Raw genomic sequence first — 19,715 nt, forward strand, 5'->3', positions numbered from 1 at the left:
ACCCAAATGCTGCGCCTGGTTTTCCAAATCAAATACCTTAAGAACAGTTCCCTGATAAGATTTACCGGTACCACGTAAATAATGTGTGAAACTATCATTTGCCTATCTTGTAACATGAACACATGACTTAGTTTCCAATCATGTGCATAATTTTTATGCAGAGTTATGTATATGTTTTCTCACCACAGTCAAGCAAGAAGAAATGTATTCTGTGAAGCCATCCTCTGTAACTTGGTTCAGACAATCCACTAAAGAAACAACCTTTGGGCTTATGTGTTCCCCCACCCCCCAAAAAATCCCACAGCAATTATCTTCCAAGGTCTCTGGTTACAACAGAATCAGATAAGTACTGTTTGTCCATATCCTATATAAATCACCACCTCAAAACACAAAATGGCAAGGAGGGAGTGTCTTCAGCCCATGCCTTGTTCCTGTTTTGTTCAGAAAGCGCTGAAGTTTATGAGGCAGGAATTTTTCTTGTGCTTTATTTTTCCACAGAATATTGTCCGTTTCATGCATTCATTAGAACACTGAACGTATGCTAACTGCAGTACTGGAGTTTTTGCCAATTGGAGGCAGGCAAATGTTTTCTACATCTTTAAAAAGGCAGGTGGGAGGAAGAGGACCCATGCAAGTACCAAGCGGTCATCAATACTAGGAAAGGTATTAGAACAAAAAATTAAACAGCCACTCTTTGAGTAGTACTTAGAAAAGCATACTGTGATTACTAAGAGCCAGCATAGGTTTCTGAAAAAGAAGTCATGCCTCACAAATCTTATTTCTTTTCTTATTTTTATAGAGTTACAAGCTTGGTGTATCAGAGGAATACTGTGGATGGAGCATATCTTGCTTTCATTAAGGCTTTTGACAAAGTGATAGTTGTGAGGAGAAGCTGATAAACTGTGGCCTAGATGATGTTACTGTTAGGTGAATTTGTAGCTGATTGACTGACTGAACCCAAAGGGTGCTCACCAATGGTTTCTCATCATCCTGGAGAAAAGCGACAAGTGTGGTGCCACAGGGTTCTGTCCTGGGTCCAGTGTTATTCAACATCTTTATAAGTGACTTGGATGAAGGAACAGATAGGATGCTAAGCAAACATGCAGACGACAACAGACTAGGAGGAGCAGCTAATACCTCAGAAGATGGAATCAGGATTCTATATTACCTTAAAGTTCAATAGGGACAAATTTAAAGTTCTATACTTAGGCAGGAAGAACTAGCTGCACAAAAATAAGATGGGGAACACCTGGTTTGCCAGTAGTACATGTGAAAAGGATCTAGGGGTCTTAGTAGACCACACACTTAACATGAGTCAGCAGTGCGATGCAGCAGCAGCAAAAAAAAAGGGGGGTGCTATTATAGACTGCATCAACAGAAGTATAGATCAAGGGAACTAATAGTGTCACTCTTCTGTCTTTGTCAGACCAGTACTGTATCCAGTTCTGGTGTGCAGAGGAGAGCAACCAAGGAGATAAAATGTCTGGAAACCAAGACTTATGAGTAACAGTTGAGGGAGTTGGATATGTTTAGCCTAGAGAAGAAAAGGTTGAGGGGTGATATACCAGCCATCTTCAGATATCCAGAGGACTGTCATATGGAAGATGGCGCAAACTTGTTTTCTGCTGCTCCAGGGAATAAGACCTGAACCAATGGCTTCAAGTTACAACAAAGGAGATTCTGGCTAAACATCTGAAAGAACCTCATGACAGTTAAGAGCTGTTAGACAGTGGATCAGAGGAAGGTTTTTAAACAGATGCTGGATGGCCATCTGTCATGGATGCTTCAGCTGTGGTTCCTACATTGCATGGGGCTGGACTAGATGTGTGAACTTGCATATATCTGAGAGTTTGATTCCAGTTGCTCCAAAAATAAAAAAGCGTTTCAATAACAGAAATAATTGCCATCATGTATCACAGTGCAATTCTGATTCATGCTACTCTGCTGCATACTTGCCGGTGCCCTGAAACCATAGCATGGTAGAAATCCGGAAGCAGCATTTTAAGTATAAAACATCCCTAATGCTTCTTAACTGCAAAGCCAGAAGGAACCAAGCCATAAGTAGACACCTACATTTCCATTACTATATATTTGTAAATAAAACATTTCAGGTATTATATCAGTATCAGTCAAAACCTGCCAACTATAGAATATCCAAAGACATATACAAAAGAAACAAGTTTTTTTAAGGGTTGCCATACATCTGGATACATCCAGAATACTGTAGTATTCAACCAGTGTCTGGGTGGGGAAATCAATGTCAGTGGACTGGGTGGGCAGTCAATGTCAGTGTCGTCTTTGCCGATTTTCCTGAGAAAAAGCTCAAAAATGTCTAACTTCTTTGCAACCCTATTTAATTGGCACATCAACAGCTGGTTTACTCACAAGTGTAAACAGGATTGCAACTTAAAGCTTCTGCCAACTCCTTCTGATCTAATATTTTAGAAATGCACTTTGTACAAAACTTCCCAATGAAAGAGTGGGGAAATGTACCTAGAAAGTTAAAGCTGTAGGGCAGAATCAGAAAGCGGAAAACATCTGATTGTTTTGACAAACATTTAAAAACAATGTCTCTATAAGAAGAATCACATTTCAACTAGGTGCAGATTTATTACAAGTTCAGGGCCAACAGCCTGTGTAGCGAGCCACTTGTTTCCTGAAGAGGCAGGTCATGCATTCCAATCACACACCTATTCAAATCCTCATTCTAATTTGTGTCTTACTTTATTCATTCTCAGAACCAGTTTTGATTCCGTTACTCTTTTACAAACCTCTAGTGTCCATCCAGATCATTCCGTCCAATCACATCTATGCCATTTCTAGTTCACTGCTACTTCATTCAGCATATTTCAATGCAGTCCAACCTCAGAACATTTGTTTCCTTCCATCTCAAGGAGCATTTCTTCTCATTCACCAACAGAGACCAGAATCACAGTATTTCAGAGTACAGTGGAGAGGTTGGGGCAACAAGCTACACCAACATGCATACTGAGAAATTAAAATACTAATAATAAACATCAAGCTATTGCTTAGACGTACAGTACAGGAGGCTGCTGACCACAATGACTCATGCTCCAATAAACCTGCCTCAGAAGCAACTTCTCTCTGCTATCCATCCTGGGGTTTGTTTGGTGGGGGGACTATGTTAGTTTGTAAAATTCTTTCATTTTGGTAGAGTATAGGCAGAGCCTAACACAAGTGAGCACATAAAAGCAGTCACTGATGGTAATCTTCAATCCAAAAGGCATATATGGGGGTGGCAACAGTGCCATACCAAATTCTTATTCAAAGCCTGCATGCCAAACACTTAAAGGGCAGCCAATGTCATTTGTTTGTGCATAGCAGAATTCTTCTTGGGTTCTGGGCAGCTTCAAACAGCAGCCACCTGTCAACCACTAGTTCCTTCAACCTTCAAAGATTCCTATAATTACTCCTGAATAATCACCTTTTTTCTCGGCTACCTCCCTCTTCATCTTGGCTACCTGAAGGCCTCTCAATTGCCTTTTCCCACTCCCTCTGGAAAAGCCAGGATCCCCTCCACATACCTTGCAGTCACCCACAGACATGGATGCCAGATCCAGAACCATGAGCATAGCATGTGGTCACAGATTATAGGACTTGCAACATCTGGGCAGCCACAAGTTCTCCAGCTCTGCCCCAGCAGGCCTCTCGCTGCTGCCAATCTTCTGTTAATCCACACCATACATTTTAAGCAGTCTTATACCACTCTCACTGTCCCCCCCCCCATTAAGTAATCCTAAGAACAGTAGTTTGTTAAGAGTTCTTCAGGGAAATGGTAGTTCTGTGAGGGGTAAATTACAATTTCCAGTATTCTTTTCTGGGGGGTAGGGGGAGAGCCATGATAGCTAAAGTAGTATAAATGTGCTTTAGCTGTATGGGGCGGGTGGGGCCTTACTTAGGGGGGGGGCAACAACAGTACAGTCCTAACCATGTGTACTCCAAAGCAAGTTCTACTGAATTTCACGGGGCTTTCTCCCAGCCCTGCAGCTCTAGCACCTTGGCGAACTCAGCCAGAGTTACTTGGGAGTGCAGATGCACAAGACCAGACTGCAAGGGCTGCCCAAGAGGGGGGAATTCCACCCACTGAGTGCCATTCCCACACCGCTTCTGTGATGGAAGAAGCCACACCGGTTGGAGTTTCCCTTGATGCATTTTTTTTTTAAAGGGAGAGGAATATCCCTGCGATTTGGGCAGAGACCCAACATAAAATGCGGAAGCTCCTCCTCCCGCCGACCCGCCCGGTTCCCCCGATACGCCCCCCCCACTCCCCTCCCGAGCTCCTTACCGGCCTGCAGCGAGGGACCCTCACCAACAGGGGCACAGACATCTGGGGAGGGCTGCTCCTGCTGAGGCCGCGGCTCCTCCCCGGCCGGCCCAGGGGTAGAGGCGGCGGCGGCAGCAGAAGCAGCGCCGGGGCCCTGGGAGTACTTGATGTCGCGGAAGAACTTCTTCGTCTCGCGCAGGTTGTGCTGCAGCCGCGCCAGGTGCCGGTTGTAATGGCCGAAGGCGCGGCACAGCTCGCGGCTCAACCCTCCGCCGCCGGAGCCCCGGGTCGAGGGGCCTCCCGTTCCCCCCGACATCTCGCCCGCGGCGGCGTCCGCCTCAGAGCTCTCCCCCCACCACGGCGGCGACTCGGGGGATGCCAGGCTGTTCTAGCGCCGCCTGGGCCACGGACTCGGCCTCCTCCTCTGCCAGCAGCGTCGCACCGAGCCGCACTGCGCACGGAACGGAACCTTTATCCGGGCGCTCTGGCGGGGAGGCGGCGGCGGCCGGGGGCGGACCCCATTCCGCGCGCTGGCTCGCCTTGCACTGTGGGGGATGTAGTCGCCGCTTCCCTCTTGTTGCAGAGTAGCGGAACTGCACCCTCTTGGAGGGCGGGGAGAGGGCGGGTGAGGGCCTTTCCGAAAGGCACTCTGGGATTTGTAGTCTTCCGCCGGGAGACTCCCCACTTCAGTTTACAAGTCAAAGGATCAGTGCCGGATTTACATATAAGCTAAACAAGCTACAGTATAGTTTAGGCCCCACTCTCCGGAGGGAGGGAGGGAATTAAAGGAGGGGGGGAATCTGGATGTACATTTCCAAAATATAAGATAAATAACAAATAAAATAAAACCTGCATACAGCAACAGTGGCAAATGGCTTTAGATACCTATTAGGTCCATAAATTACCATATATTCAACACAAAAAGGGACAATTTGTTGTTGACAAAGGACAGCTGGACATATAAAGGGCCCCATTACCTTCAGTAGCTTAGGGCCTCATCAAACCTAAATCCACCCCAGACGGTGGGCTTGCAGGGTTGGCAATGCCTCCAGTTAAATGCAAATAGCATATATGAGGGAGGGGGGAATACTGAATAGGAATGTTGAAAAAGTAACGTTTGAAGCCACAAGATACTACTTTGGGGTGGTTTTAGAAACACTTCGCTTGTTACAGTAAATGCTAAAAAACAAACAATCTAAGACCAGGGATCAGCAAACTTTTTCAGCAGGGGACCAGTCCACTGTCTCTCAGACCTTGTGGGGGGGGCGGACTATATTTTGGGGGGAAAGGATGAACAAATTCCTATGCCCCACAAATAACCCAGAGATGCTGTTATGTACTGAGTTGAATAGGATCCAAACTGCAGCAGTCTGATTGGTCCTAGAACAATAGGATCCAAAATGCAGCAGTATGATTGGTTGGCAGGAACCACCCAATCCTGCTCCAGATAGAAGTGAATCCACAACCTGATTGGCTTACAGTAGAATTCCGGAATTAGCCAATCATGTGCAGCCCATTGTGTAAATAATGTATATAAAGCAGATACTGTGAGGGGAAATTCATTCATTCCTCCTCACCACTATGAGCTGAATAAAGAGCATAAAATCACTTTGCGACTCTGAGTATATTTCAGATGCATTTAAAATAAAAGGACACATTCCACTCATGTAAAAGCACACAGATTCCGGCACCGTCTGCGGGCAGGATTTAGAAGGCAATTGGGCCAGATCCGGCCCCTGGGCCTTAGTTTGCCTACCCATGATCAAAGGAATTTGCCTCCATGAGGAGAACAAACCTTTCCGTGCAGAGCAAAGCTAACCATAATTGCTTGAAAGTATATCCTGCTGAATTCAAATGAGTTTACGCCCAGGTATGCGATATTAGGATTGCAGCAATAACCTCCTTCCCTTTAGAATCATAGAATCATAGAGTTGGAATAGACCACAAGGGCCATCGAGTCCAACCCCCTGCCAAGCAGGAAACACCTAGAGGAAACACCTAGAGTTGCTCCTAGAAAGAGAAACAAGACATCTTGAAGAATAACATATTTGTTGTGACATAATCTTTTCTGGACTCTTTCATCTTTTGCTGCAACAGACTTAATACGACTTGTCTTCTGAAGTTGTCATTGTGGTACTTAACTGGCCAGCCAAAGCCATTACCTTGACAAAGGAACTGGCTTGGAAAGCTTCTCCTTATCCAGTCAATCCTCACAGATACAGGATTGTCAGTTCTGGAAGAGGACCCAGGGTTCCATCCAAACTGACCCCTGCCCAAACTCATAACAATACTAACCTTCATTTAATGTGGAGAGTTATTTTTCTGTTTGCCTGGGGATCTGTGTAATGTGGTGGGCTTGAATGTTCTATTCTATCTCCAAAGTTCTTACAGCAAAATACTTCTTACATTTTAAAGCTTATAATTAGGGATCAACCGGAGAAGAGTTTTCTGTAACAAACTGAGCCTGACCAATTACAGGGAATTCTTACTTGTAGTCCTTAAATAATTTCATTGCTATACTTGATAATTCATATTATTAATTATCTGAAACATTTTGGAAAGCTACTTAAAATAAGGTTACCAGACGTCCCCATTTCCTGAGGACAGTCCCCGGATTTACAGATCAGTCCCCATACAAAATCCATTGAACTTGAAAAGTGTCTCTGGATTCATTGAAAAAAATATGGTAACCTTAGCTTAAAAGCTATTATAAAAAGTTTACTATAGTAATGAATAGCTCTCAGAATGATTTCTTACTTCCTGCATTTAGACCTGGATAAAATCCAAAAAGCACTTCAAGTATGAGAAAAGGAAAATGCAAACATTCAGTTATCTCAAAATTTAAAACTGAATGTTTGGAGAGTCCTGCAATGTAAATAGAAACTCTAGTTACAAGTAATTGATTCATGGCAAATCACAACATAATTCTCAAAATTCATAGACTAATAAAAGGAAACCATCTCCTTTGTTTAATTAGAGCAATTGCTTTCAGCAGTCCTAGATGACAGATGCAGACAAATTCCATACAATTCTCCCCTTTATATTTGTGAAAAAAATGCTACAGAGGATCCCATATTTTTCAACTCTTTTATTTTTGGAAGTCGACATGTACCGTATGTCACTTTATATGACGTTGTTCTGATTTGCAAAACAACTTTGAAACAGAAATGTAGTATAGCAAACAGCTGTATTTCTTACCATGTTAACAACAAAACAAAAAGCAAATGTATTTTTATATGCATGTGACAGATTATCTGGTAAAATTAATCCTTTTTGGATTCTTGTTCTCTGGACAAATTGATTTATACTGGATGTAAAAATGAAAACCAGTTGTAACCCCCCTTCTTCTTTTTTTACTGGTATGCTTTTATTGGTTAAATGTATTTCAGCTAATGGCCAAACAAATAAACTTTGATTGATTGATGAGACAGATTTAACCTCCAAAAGATTTAAGTTCTTTGATTCTCCCTTCAAAGGCTGAAGTAGCTAGGAACATGATGCTTCTTGTAAATTGCTATTTAAAGAAAAATGAAGAAAAATCCACATATTAGTTAAACCAGATCCTTTCTCATCCTTGCTGACCAAATCCATGCTAATTTGGAAGTTAGCTGGGTTCATATTTCATCAACTGTCTAGAAAACTGCAAGATGGAACTTGAAAAATCCTAACTGCCTTCATTATTAACACATGATGCACATACAGCACCAAGAGGCTTCCCCACTCTCACATTTTTGATGAAAATCACAACACAATATAGGAGGGAAGGTAGATGCAAAGGAAAATATCATAAGAAGAGCTTTGCTGGATTGGACCGAAGGTTTATCTGTATAATCCAGCATCCTGAGTGCAGAAGCATTCTTCCTACTTGTGATTCCCAGCGACGATTATTCAGATTTCTCCTGAATTGTAGGAGAAATATAGATGTCAAGGGAAGAACAGGCTTTGCATAGCAAGGATTGTGAGATGGTACAAAGCAGTAAGACACATTATTCATTACATTTATTTCACCTCTGATCCTAGTGATCAAATTCAGATTATTATAAACTGAACCTCATATTTCTCTGTGTTTTTCTTTAAAAAAGCAGCAATAGTAAAACTAATCATTGTCACTGAGACAAGCTTTGTGAAAAAAATGCAACATTATTAAACCGAGGGAGTCTATTCGGATCTCTGTGAATATGCATTCTGGATAATTTGGTTTATAAAAGCAATATTATCTGCCTAGACACATACTCATCTTCTGGGTAGAGGATGTGGCTCTTCACATTTCCCATACAATAAAAAATGACCTCCTTTATTCCTGCTCCTTTTTTAATGACCTTCAGTGCCCTTTGGCCATTATGATCTCACATGAGCTGAAAGGATGATTTGTGCAAAAATTACCCACACCATTAAATTGGATTTTTGTGTGACAGCTCAAGTTTTCTTATTTCCTGCAGGGAATTTAGAGGCAACGTCTTATTTCTCCCAGTCATAAGATCATCTCAACTCATTGGGTCAAATGCTGCAGCCAATTCACACAAACAAAGCCCAACCCTATGTATGTTTACTCAGAAGTAAGGCACACTGATTTCAGCAGGATCACAGCTTTATGCACCATAATGTACTTCTTGTGCATGATGCCCAGCTGAATCATTTGAATGTGTAGAGGCGTGTTCTCAAAAGTTCATTTTTAAAAGAACAGAAATTGGACTATTCGTCTGCGGATGTGTTGTTTATATTTGCTTGTTGAAGAAATGGTAAGCAGGTTGTGCAGGGAGCTGGTTACTGGATGAATATACAACCAGCACTGAGCATGTACATCACCAATTTTGCAATTTATCTATATTGCTGTTTGGTTCAACACTGTACCCAATACATGAAAATTAACGGAAGAGAGATCTAGTCACAACTGTGAGCTATGATATCTAAAAATATATTTTTTTTTTGTTTCAAAGGCAATATACCTCTGAATAGTAGGAGTGGGTGTGTGGAAACCATGGATAAGAGCTGTTGCCCTTGTTCCTTATGCGTGGACTTCCCAGAAGGATCTGTTGGGAAAAGGATGCTGCACTAGGTCAATCTGGCAGAAATATTATATTCTTATGATGTACTGAATCCTGCTTATTGAAATGATAGCTTCTTGGTATTCATGTTCACCAGGTCACTGTGTGAGCCAGAAGCAGTAAGGCCTCAAGGGGGATCCACTATTACTTTTGTCCTTCTTTTCTGTTGGATTGTAGAGGTTCAAGCGCCCATTTTCTTTCTAAGCAAGAAGATGGAAACTGCCATCTCACCATTGCAGCACGCTCAGCTTGCATAGCCAGGATCGGTCCGGGTCCCCGGCTCTTAATCTCCAAATGCTATGTACAGAACAAAGATCCAGTCATTGTCATCTCAGAGTTATTTCAGGGTTGTCGTCCTGAGACAACAACCACTGACTACACAGGCATGGAATTCATTGAGCCTTTCTTACGTCAATAGACGTCTTTATGGCAGCAGATCCCCTGCCACCCTGCACACACCAGAGATAAACCAAAGATTGCTTAGGTGTTTACTAAATCCTAGAGGAAAGTGAGATAAGCTATTGGACAATGATCTTGCCAGAGGTTTGTGGACTTTCTTTCAGCTTGTTCTAGTTCTCTGATTCACTCTGTAAACATGTTTAGAACCACTAGGGGCTGATGTGAGTTCAGGGGTTAGTAGCCCAGAATATGGGACGCTGGTGGCGCTGTGGTCTAAACAACTGAGCATCTTGAGCTTGCCAATCGGAAGGTTGGTGGTTCGAATCCCCGCAACAGGGTGAGCTCCCGTTGCTCAGTCCCAGCTCCTGCCAACCTAGCAGTTCAAAAGCATGCCAAAAAGTGCAAGTAGATAAATAGGTACCGCTCCAGCAGGAAGGTAAACTGTGTTTCTGTGCGCTGCTCTGGTTTCGGTGTTCTGTTGCGCTGGAAGCAGCTTAGTCATGCTGGCCACATGACCCAGAAAAACTGTCTGCGGACAAATGCCAGCTCCCTCGGCCTGTACAGCGAGATAAACGGTGCAACCCCAGAGTCGACTGCGACTGGACTTAACTGTCAGGGGTCCTTTACCTTTACAGTACCTTTAGCCCAGGATAACTGGATGTGTTGGTGACTGGTTGGAAACCCAGGATAACTGATCTTATGTTGCTTTTGCTACCTTCTTCATATGCTCTCACCTGTAGCTGTAGTTTCTTTCAGCCATTGCTCATTGCCAGCCCATCCCCCTCATCAGGCTTCTTGTGCCCTGGGAATCCCTGTGGCAAGATGTTGAAAAATAAACAACAACAAAAAGACCTGCATATTAGTGCATGCTCATTATGAGAGTATGGTCCATTTAAGCATTCATTCAGCATGGTGATAGCTCTCAGAGGCAAAGGAAGCAGAACTTATTCCAGCAGATGACAATAAGTTTGTGGGCACGCTATACCTTTAAAGCACATTCTTTCTCTCAAAGCATGCTGGGCACTGTAATTTGTTAAGAGTGGCTGGGAATTGTAACTCTGTGGGAAGTAAACTACACTGTCCAGAATTCTTTGAGGGGAAGAATGTGTTTTGAAACTATGCTTTGAATGCATAGTTTGTACACAGCCTTTAAGAAATATCAGTATTTTGTTTCCTTTGCGTTCCCATTTAAGTAGCTAGTGATACTTGGTATAAATACTCTCAGTAAGAGGCACTTATTGTTCAATGCTTTTTAACATATTGTTTGTGAAGCCTCTACATTATAATCTAAAAGCACATTTTTTTTCCATCTGAGACCTAAAGACCTGACAATGGGTAGAATTTTGCCTCTGTCTGGAAAGCTATTATCATATGAAGGTACTGAATAAAACCGTTTAAAACGCAACATGAGTTAAGAACACTTGGGCCCATTGATTTAAGATTTAAATCCGAAGCACATTTAGTAGTAATTCCTATTGAACTCAGAGGGACTTATCTCCGAGTAAGTATGCTTAAGATTTCACTGTATAAGTGCTTAACTCTCTGTTGAATTGAGAGCTCTTGTTAGGACCTCAGAGTGTTTCACCCAAGGGCATGTATGGTTTGGAGCTGTTTAGCTAAGACTCCTTAGATACGTGTCCTCTTGAAAACAGACATGTTTGCAGCCCCTAGACTCTCTTGATGGCGGATATGTCTCATTTGCCCATCTGCTCCTCCTGTTAAATTTATGGCATGTAGGAAAGGAATCCAACAGGACATTGTTTGCATACCCACAGGGTTTCCTAAACTTGGGTCTCCAGCTGTTGTTCGACTACAACTCCCACCATCCTTAGCTAGCCAGACCAATGGTCAGGGATGATGGGAACTGTAGCCCAAAAGCAGCTGGAGACACAAGTTTAGGAAACCCTGCTACAGTATGTGGCAGTTCCCAAATGATTACATAATATAAACTTAAGAAACACTATCTATGTGGCTTTTCTTTTTCCTTCCCTGCATCTTTATATGTATTGAGATTGAAAGAAAATGGATATGTCAGAATAAAAGAGGTGGGATCTAAATTTTTGGTTTTACCTACTGGGACAGCTGCATGATCTGAGAGAGAATGTTCTGTTGAGTGATATTGCTCTCAGATGTATTTGGTCATAGGGCTGGGAGAGGGTAAAATCACATTCTATCACATTCTATAACACCCTACTTCTTCCCCATAGCTGATCATTTAGACTAATAACAACTAGTTAATCCTCAGTGGGGCACCTTAGATTAGTTTTATGGGATATGAAAATAGTTTCTCATTGGTAAACATGGATGTAGGTGAGGTCAAGCACTCCAGAAAAACAAAGCAAAACAGGAGGCCAGGTATTATTGACCCTTGCCTGTACAATTGCCCTAGATTTTCCTGTATAACAAAATCAATGCTAAGGAGCTCCAAGCAGGAGCCTTTTGTATTACATTTAATGAAGTGAATGTCCCCAAGGCCCTTTCATAGGAGGTTATCTCTGTCAACCTGGTAAAGTACCCTGCTGTCTCAATGCCTTAAATTTAAAAGTGAATTATGCAGCAGGCACATTAAGGCTTCAGCCTTCATGCAGACTAATGAATATGCTTATAAAGCTATATTAGAGCTATGCATGTAAAAATAACTCTTTACAGAAATAGTCAAGCCAATGAGACCACCTACTAGAACACATCTGTTCTGTGCTGACATAACTTGCACTACTCAGAAACAGGAAATGCTTTAAAATAAGATGAGAGGAGCTTATGTATCCATCACGGTTCATTTTCATCAGAGCTCTTTCCTTTGGATGAAACAGGTCATTCTGTGGTCTGTTGAAGCAGTTTTCTCAGTGAATCAATCAATTTATGTGAAAGCACTGAAACCTCATATAATGGCCACAGGATGATATGAAGCCCTTAATTAGTTTTCCCCTGATCAAATTGCTGCCAAAAGCACTTGGACTTCCACTTCAGGGGAAAAATAAGTAAGATAAGCTGAGAATTTCCCAGCTGATATGACTGACGCTCCTGCTGAAGCCCTGGCCAACTGCTGGAACATTTGGATGGCTCAGGCCATTGATATGATCACTGCTAAGCACCCTCTCCTGCTTCATGGAGCCCACTTGGCTCCGTGATATACTCCAGAGCTTAGACAAGGAAACAAGCTAGAAGATGGCTTAAATGTGAGTGAAGGAAAACTCTAGTCGAATGCAACAAAACACTGGTGAGGGCTCATCATTGGGCCTACCTAGTGGCAGTGAAGGCACCAAAGAAGATATTCTCCATTGTCATTGTGCCAACTGAGTTGTAAATTGTTTTACTCTGTCTCAGCTGCTTTTATGTCATTTTTACTGACATATTTTTAATTATTTTATTTTAATATATTGCATTTTGCACACTGCCTAGGCAATTATATTGATGGGCAGCCAAATACAATCTAATAATAATGATAATAAAAAGATATCTTTTAATTGCCAAATGTTTTGCTCCCCATCCAGACATTCCTCCCTTTATTTCTTGTGATTCTCTTCTGAAACAGCCTGCTTCTCTTTGGTGCACGGTGGGACTAGCCCTGATTGAATCACTTTACAGTGATGGCTGTTCACAGACCAATTAAATTTGTTTCAATGACTTTCACGGGACTAAGATGGCTTATATCAAAGCAGTCTGATTTAAATTATTTATCCGCTATTTTTTTTGTGTGTGGTTGGTTCTGTGGAGCCAATATGGCACAGTACCATTGCAAAGAAATAAAAATAAATACATGCACATATTTACAGAACTAGGATCCCATGGATTTAGCATTTAGTGGTTTTTATGGTGAAGGTTCGGATCTTCTGAAAATATTAGCAGTCTATTTACCTGTATGGACTACAATAAGGGTGGAAGCCTCACATACACAAATCAGAGGTAGTCAGACGTTCTGATGCAGTGATGGCCAGAGTGACTGCACTGGGCAGAACCATAGATGTATTGTATTTGATTAGCGAGTGTGGCAAGTCCATCCTGCTATTTTTCTTTTCAGTTACACTCCTATAATAAATGTTTATTTTTCCAAATCTTGGATAAGTAAGTTTACACTAACACATTTGACTTTGCAGTGGTCAAAATGCCACTATACCATATTTGGTCAAAATGGCTGTTTTTAGTGTTGAACTACTACAGTGGTGTGGTGAGCTGAACAGCTAATTATGCAATTACATACCATGGTGGGTCACAACTCTGCAAGGAAATGGCATTTATTGCCAATGCCACATCATAAATGCCCTTCACCCCAGTTCTGCACAGAGGCTCATCACATATTCAAGGCTGTGGTTCTCAAGCCACCTACTCTAAACTTACTTCATTGAATTATATTGCATTTTTCTAGAATGTGTAGTTTATCACAGCAGCCCATGGTGCTTAAACAAGATTAAAAAGATAGTGTGGGAGTACTAGACTTGGTCTTCTGTTCTGAACTCATCATCAGCCTCAAACGATAGTCTGACGTTATTGATTATAAGCGTGATACCATTTTCTGCCTGGACCACAAAGCTTGTGAGCATTTTAAAAGGCAGACCTATAGTTATAGCAATTCACAAATTTAGGGTCAGCAAAGTTTATCATCATTTTTAGGAGCAGAAAAAGACTGCCGGGTACCCAAGGATTTTGTTGCTGAAGCAGCAAATGCCTCTGTCATCACTGGATTCAGGTGTGGCCTTTGATGTCCTACAAATGTATCACAATATGCAAATGGAGTATCATTGTGTTTCAAATTATATACACCAACAAACACCGATATATGTCAAATAACAAAGAGGCAAATGAAAGGGTAACACAATTCCAAGAGGATGTTACAGACAGAACACTGAGTCACATATTGCTGACAGTGGCCACCTGCTTTCTTATTTTAGGCCTCCTTTGCATATGACATTTTACTTTTAGGACTGTATAGAGTAGGCTGGATCAAAGACAAAGTGGGAGATTGTAGGAAGTACATCACAGAGGGGCTACAATACATCACAGACTGACCAGCTTTTAAAGAAAGGAATACCCACCCTTGTCCACTAGTGGGAGGAAACCTGTGTATGCTGCCTTGAGCTTCTTGTTGGTGGGGGTGAGCACAGGATACAAATAAGATTTCCCCTTTTTTCCTTTTGCAAAGGCCAAATATTGTGTGGTTTTGACAAAGTCTGGGGGCGAGTCTCTGTTCTGCACAGATTCTGGTACATCGGAGTGACACACAGAGAGAGAGATGTCGAAAGCGGCAGTCTCCAGACAAAATGAAAGAGTGCGAGTTAGAGGCCTGTGTAAGGCTGAAAAACAAGTTTAGCAAATAGACTTCCATCCTTTCCTAAAGGAGGAAAAGACGAAGGGGGAAGAAAGAGAAAACGCTTGGAATCTGTGTGTCCTCAGGAATCGAAAACATCGATGATGCACAGACACAACAACAACGGTAATAATGGCAATTGCGATAATAATAATAATAGTAGGAAGGAAATCAAGTTGATGAGGCTGCAACGTAGTCCTTGGGTGGAACCTGCTGACGGATTAAAGGCAAAACCAGCCCCCGGCCAGGAGCGAGGTGGTGGGAGGAGTTCCCATGGCAATGGGAGAGGTGGCGCTTCTCCTTCTCCTGATGCTTCACGGAGACCGTTCGCCACGTTCCCACAAGCAGCGCCGGGCGGGGTCCTCCGAAGAGTCCCTACGCACGGCGGAAGCGCCTCGCCAATACAGCCACCGGCTCCTCGGCCTCCCGCCCCCCCCCCCCAGCCTCCGCAACGCTACGAGGACGGCGGCTGCCTGCACTGCAAAGCCGCAGCCCTGTGCAGCACCATTCCCCCATCGACAGCTCCCGGGAAGCGGGCGGGGGCCGGCACGGGGGCGAGGCGGGGAAAGCGGAGGGGCACCGGCCAACCAAGCCTGGAAAGTGCCCGGCGGGGTCTGCCTCCTGCCGCTCTCCAGATCGGGCTCGGGCTCTGATTGGCCCTGCCCTGCTGTCAGTCAGACTATCAAGCCGGCTGGTTTAGATGGGTGGGTTAGGCTGAGGGATTTGCTCTTGAGCCTGGGCAGGAGCGGCGTAAAGTGGGTTCTCAGAGTGAGAGAGGGAGAGGGTGGGTCGGCCGGCGGCTGGCTGGCTGGGGAGATAGCAAGGCAGACAGAGAGCAGCTGTCCGGGACATTGAATGAAAGGGAGAAGACATGCACTCATCGGATGGGAATTTGCAGCCCTGCAAGGCGGCGCGGAGAGCCGAGGCGCTCGTTTGCTTTCCTAAACAGTGAGTAGCGTTGCCAGAAGGGAGAGAAGGAGGGTGGGGGGTGAGTATCAATCCATGGCATCTGCACACGCACCCCATCAAATTCCAGCCACTGCCTTTTGCAGATGTGGCTGCAGCCAAAGTTTTAATTTGGGGGGGGGGGTGTAGTGGTGCTAGTGGTAATGATGGTGGTTCCACTCCTTCTGCTACCCAATGCAGCGAGTTTGGATGGAGGCATCTTCTCCCCAGCTCCTCCCCATGGCCTGTCTGGCTCCCTGCATCTCACAGGTGAAATGAACTTCAGTCTTCAGTGGTGACCAAGCCTGTCTGGTCCTCTTCTCTCCTCTCTCCCCCCCTTCCCCATCTCTTTCCCCCTGTTTTTCATCCCTAAATGCTTTCAAGAAGCAGAAGGGCAAGCCCGACCTCTCACCCAGCATGAAGAGGTGCAAATCGGATGAGCTGCAGCAATCAGACGAAGACTCTGCTGGGGCTGAAGATGCCCCTGCCCTGTCCACCATGGATGCCAAGGCTGGGGATTCAGCTGCCGCCCTGTCAGATTTGGCTGCCTCCAATCCTAACCCTCCGCCCCATCCTGTTACCCGGAGTAAACCTCCTGATTTAAAGGTAAGCTTTGGCAGGTCTATTTCCCTTTTGAAAGAAAAAGAAAAGAAGGCATATTTTCATTTGTTTTGTTTTATTGCTGCTTGGAACGCACATTCCAGTTTCCAACTCATAGGCGTTTAAATTATTGACAGCTGCAAAAATATTACAGGTGCCGCATTTATGAGCTGTCTTTTTGAAGGCATGTCAGTCAACCCAATGTTTACCAAATGGTAACACTAGCCAACTTGCCTGGCAAGTTCCTGGTGTGAGAATTCCTTACACTCCTATAAATAATATTGGTCCATCTTTAAGTCATCTTTCCATGTTCCTGTTATACAGATAATTTTTTTGTAATGTATCCCAGCACTGGTGCAGACAGCGTTGATTCAATCAGATTCAATGATTTTTTTGAACACCTGTGTTGCACAATCATTTTTATTATAAATGCATTTGGACTCCAGGCCTAGGAGTCCTGTCAAATTCAGTTGGACTTACTCTTTGGTTGACATATTGTGCTCTTAATAGTATCTAGCACATTTGATTGCGCTCTTAATAGTATCTAGTTTCAGATTTTGCCCAGTGGCTGTTCCATAAGAACTATGACTTACTCTCTGCGTGTGTCAATTTATGCCCAGTTGTATGCCGGTGGCATAATGCTGTGAGGTGTCTTAACAGCCAATAGCATAACAGGGACATTTCACATGTTTATTTCTTTGCCAAAATGGTTCAGGCATGCAGCTTCGTCTCAGGCTTGCTGGAAGCCAAGTGTGAATGTCAGGAAATTGTTCATTCTGTTATAATGGTTGTATCTTGTTCTTTGGTTTCTCCCAAACCTTTACTATTGTACGTGGTCACAGGTAGGAGGCTGGATCTTAATGGGCCATTGGGGTGAACCAACGCTTATATATATCCATTGCACGATACAATTCAAAGCTTTCTTTTCCCTTACAATGTAGCCATGTAAATCTTTATGTGGTTGCAAAATGTGTCTGAAGAAATCTTTATCAGTGATAAAATAGAACTTTTATACACAGCTATGACACAGACACATTATGCAAAACAGCTCTTCTGAGCAGTACTATGCGTTAAGGGTTGTGTGATGAGTATAATCTGTATGAATGGTTTATTGGCTTGCGGTTCAGGAATTTCCCAGCATTCACAGCTGCCTCCTCGTGTGTGTGCTGTTGAGTCACTTTGCTTCTGTAAAAAATAGAGTGATATTTATTAACCTGTTTGGTAAAGCAGTTTTAAGTGTATAGACAAAGAGTGCAAAAGGTTACACTCAAGTGGAAGTTCTAATACTATGTTTTTGTAGACTTCTACATAGTGATTTAGTCGCCTTTGGAAGGCGAGACTCCCTTCCAGATGACCAAGCAGGAAAAATACATTTATATAGTGGAAGGAAATTGTTCAATTGTTCCTGTTGCTTTTTGATTTTGTCACTATTATGTCACAATGTTAGGCAACCTTCACCAGCCAGGTTACCTGCAAGTATTTTGGACTACCTATGTTGACAGATGTTTATGAGAGTTGTAGTCCAAAACATCTGGAAGGCATCAGTGAAGGCTTGTAATATCTGTGGACTTTTTTCTAAAATTGTATGGCAGCAAGCTGCTTTTCGCTTGACCTCAACAGGAGATCCTTGCTGCTGTTCTAATAGAAATAATTCTGCAGAGGCAGCTTGGAAGGCAATAGGAAGAATTAGTGATCAAATGTTTAATAGAAAAAGTAGTCTTCAAGTTGTTCACTTAAAATATAACTTTCAAAAATCAACAGAAATGCATATAAATATACAACATTCGAGTAAAACTTTAAAGTAGCTGACTAAAACTATATCTCATAGGTAAAACTAAACTGTGCATAAAAAGTAGAAAGTTGCAAAATTAGGTAACAAAGTCCAGGAAAGTTTGGGTAAACATATTTGTATTTAAAAAAACATTTAAAACTAGTTACTGCTGCCTCTGGAGAAAGTGTGAGTGCGACCACTGAGAAAGCCCTCTTCCATGTTGTCACCAGGTGCCAATTTGCTGGTTGTAGAACAACCAGCAGGGTTTCCTTGGAGACGCTTAAATTTTGACTTGGTCTGTACCAGGGAAAACAGTTCGCTAAGCCCACTGATCCCAAATCATTTAGGGCTTTAAAATGTCAACAGCAAAATCATGAACCTGATAGCTAATAGCCAGCCAGTGCAGACCTTGCATCGCTGTTGTAACATGTGCAGAGGTGAATTCCCCCTTGAGCCTTCTAGCAGCTACATTTTGCACTAGCTGCAGCTTCCAAATTGGATGCAAGGGCAGAACACCTGCTTTGAGTGCAGAAAGCCCCTGGTTCAGTTCCTTGCACCTGCAGTTAAAAGGATCAAGCAGCAGGTAATGGGAAAGGCCTCTCTCCCTGAGACCCTAGAGAGCCACTGCCAGCCAGAGCTGTGGACAGGAGGGGCAAATAGATTGACCTGTATAATGTCAGCCATGCTTAATATACAACCACACTTACCATAGTTTGCGTCAGTGTAATTCGCCTTGTGTTCGCCTGATCAGTAGAGGCCTCTCTTACTATTGAGGCTGCAGCAGCTGAAGCAATTTGGCTACAGTGGGTCTTTGTTGAGCATGCTGAAGCAGGACTTAGTGCCCTAAACATAACCTGTTGAATACACAGTAGTAACCCATTGCAGCAGCCACTAAGGAGATCAGCAAGGAATGTTCATCTCCTCTGATAGGATTAAACACATTTACAGTCAGAAAATGGCCCCTGCTCACTCCCCTGGGATGCTTTTTCTTTAGCTGTACTAAGACCAGAGAGCAAGAGCATCCACAGGTGATGGAATATATAGATTAGAGTGCGCTGCTGTAGAGGAGCTATTTAGTAAGTTCCACTGCAGACCTTTTATTGCTTCTTGGAATGGGAGAGGCACAAATGGCATTTTAGGGAGTATCAGGAAATTTCAAATAGTGGTGTGCTAGACATAATGTACTAGGAATAGCAGTGGCATCAAAGAAAAACAAAAGGAACAATTTCCTTCCAATTCCAGTATTTAACTGGAACACGGAACAAACTATGACCAGAAGGGAAATGGAATGCTAATTATTTATTATCCCTTTTTCTTGAAAAGAACAAGATAAGAGACCAAAATGGGTGTGTTTTTTCAAAAATCCAT

General features: G+C 43.0%; 2 protein-coding genes and 1 long non-coding RNA gene across 5 annotated transcripts in view; 2 read left to right on the forward strand and 1 right to left on the reverse strand.

The window, feature by feature from the left end:
- Window positions 1-1,342, forward strand: part of LOC309535274 — a 38,898-nt gene extending 37,556 nt beyond the window's left edge. The window contains exons 2-3 of the long non-coding RNA XR_014221171.1: window positions 499-663; window positions 800-1,342. This is a non-coding gene — a long non-coding RNA (uncharacterized lncRNA). The remainder of the gene's footprint in view (window positions 1-498; window positions 664-799) is intronic.
- The window catches only part of DSTYK (dual serine/threonine and tyrosine protein kinase), a 38,556-nt gene extending 33,794 nt beyond the window's left edge, over window positions 1-4,762 (reverse strand). The window contains exon 1 of the mRNA XM_082228144.1: window positions 4,307-4,762. Coding sequence (XP_082084270.1) covers window positions 4,307-4,601 — 295 coding nt within the window. The 5' untranslated portion in view covers window positions 4,602-4,762. The remainder of the gene's footprint in view (window positions 1-4,306) is intronic.
- Window positions 4,763-15,149: 10,387 nt separating this feature from the next.
- TMCC2 (transmembrane and coiled-coil domain family 2) overlaps window positions 15,150-19,715 on the forward strand; it is a 98,329-nt gene continuing 93,763 nt past the window's right edge. The window contains exons 1-2 of one of the 3 annotated variants that reach the window (XM_082228299.1): window positions 15,150-15,979; window positions 16,361-16,582. In XM_082228299.1, coding sequence (XP_082084425.1) covers window positions 16,394-16,582 — 189 coding nt within the window. In that variant the 5' untranslated portion in view covers window positions 15,150-15,979; window positions 16,361-16,393. The remainder of the gene's footprint in view (window positions 15,980-16,360; window positions 16,583-19,715) is intronic. The other 2 variants (XM_082228303.1, XM_082228304.1) reach the window with 2 other exon arrangements.

The sequence above is a fragment of the Podarcis vaucheri genome (assembly GCF_965113315.1).
Source record: "Podarcis vaucheri genome assembly, chromosome: 6".
In the NCBI taxonomy this organism is placed as follows: Eukaryota; Metazoa; Chordata; class Lepidosauria; order Squamata; family Lacertidae; genus Podarcis; species Podarcis vaucheri.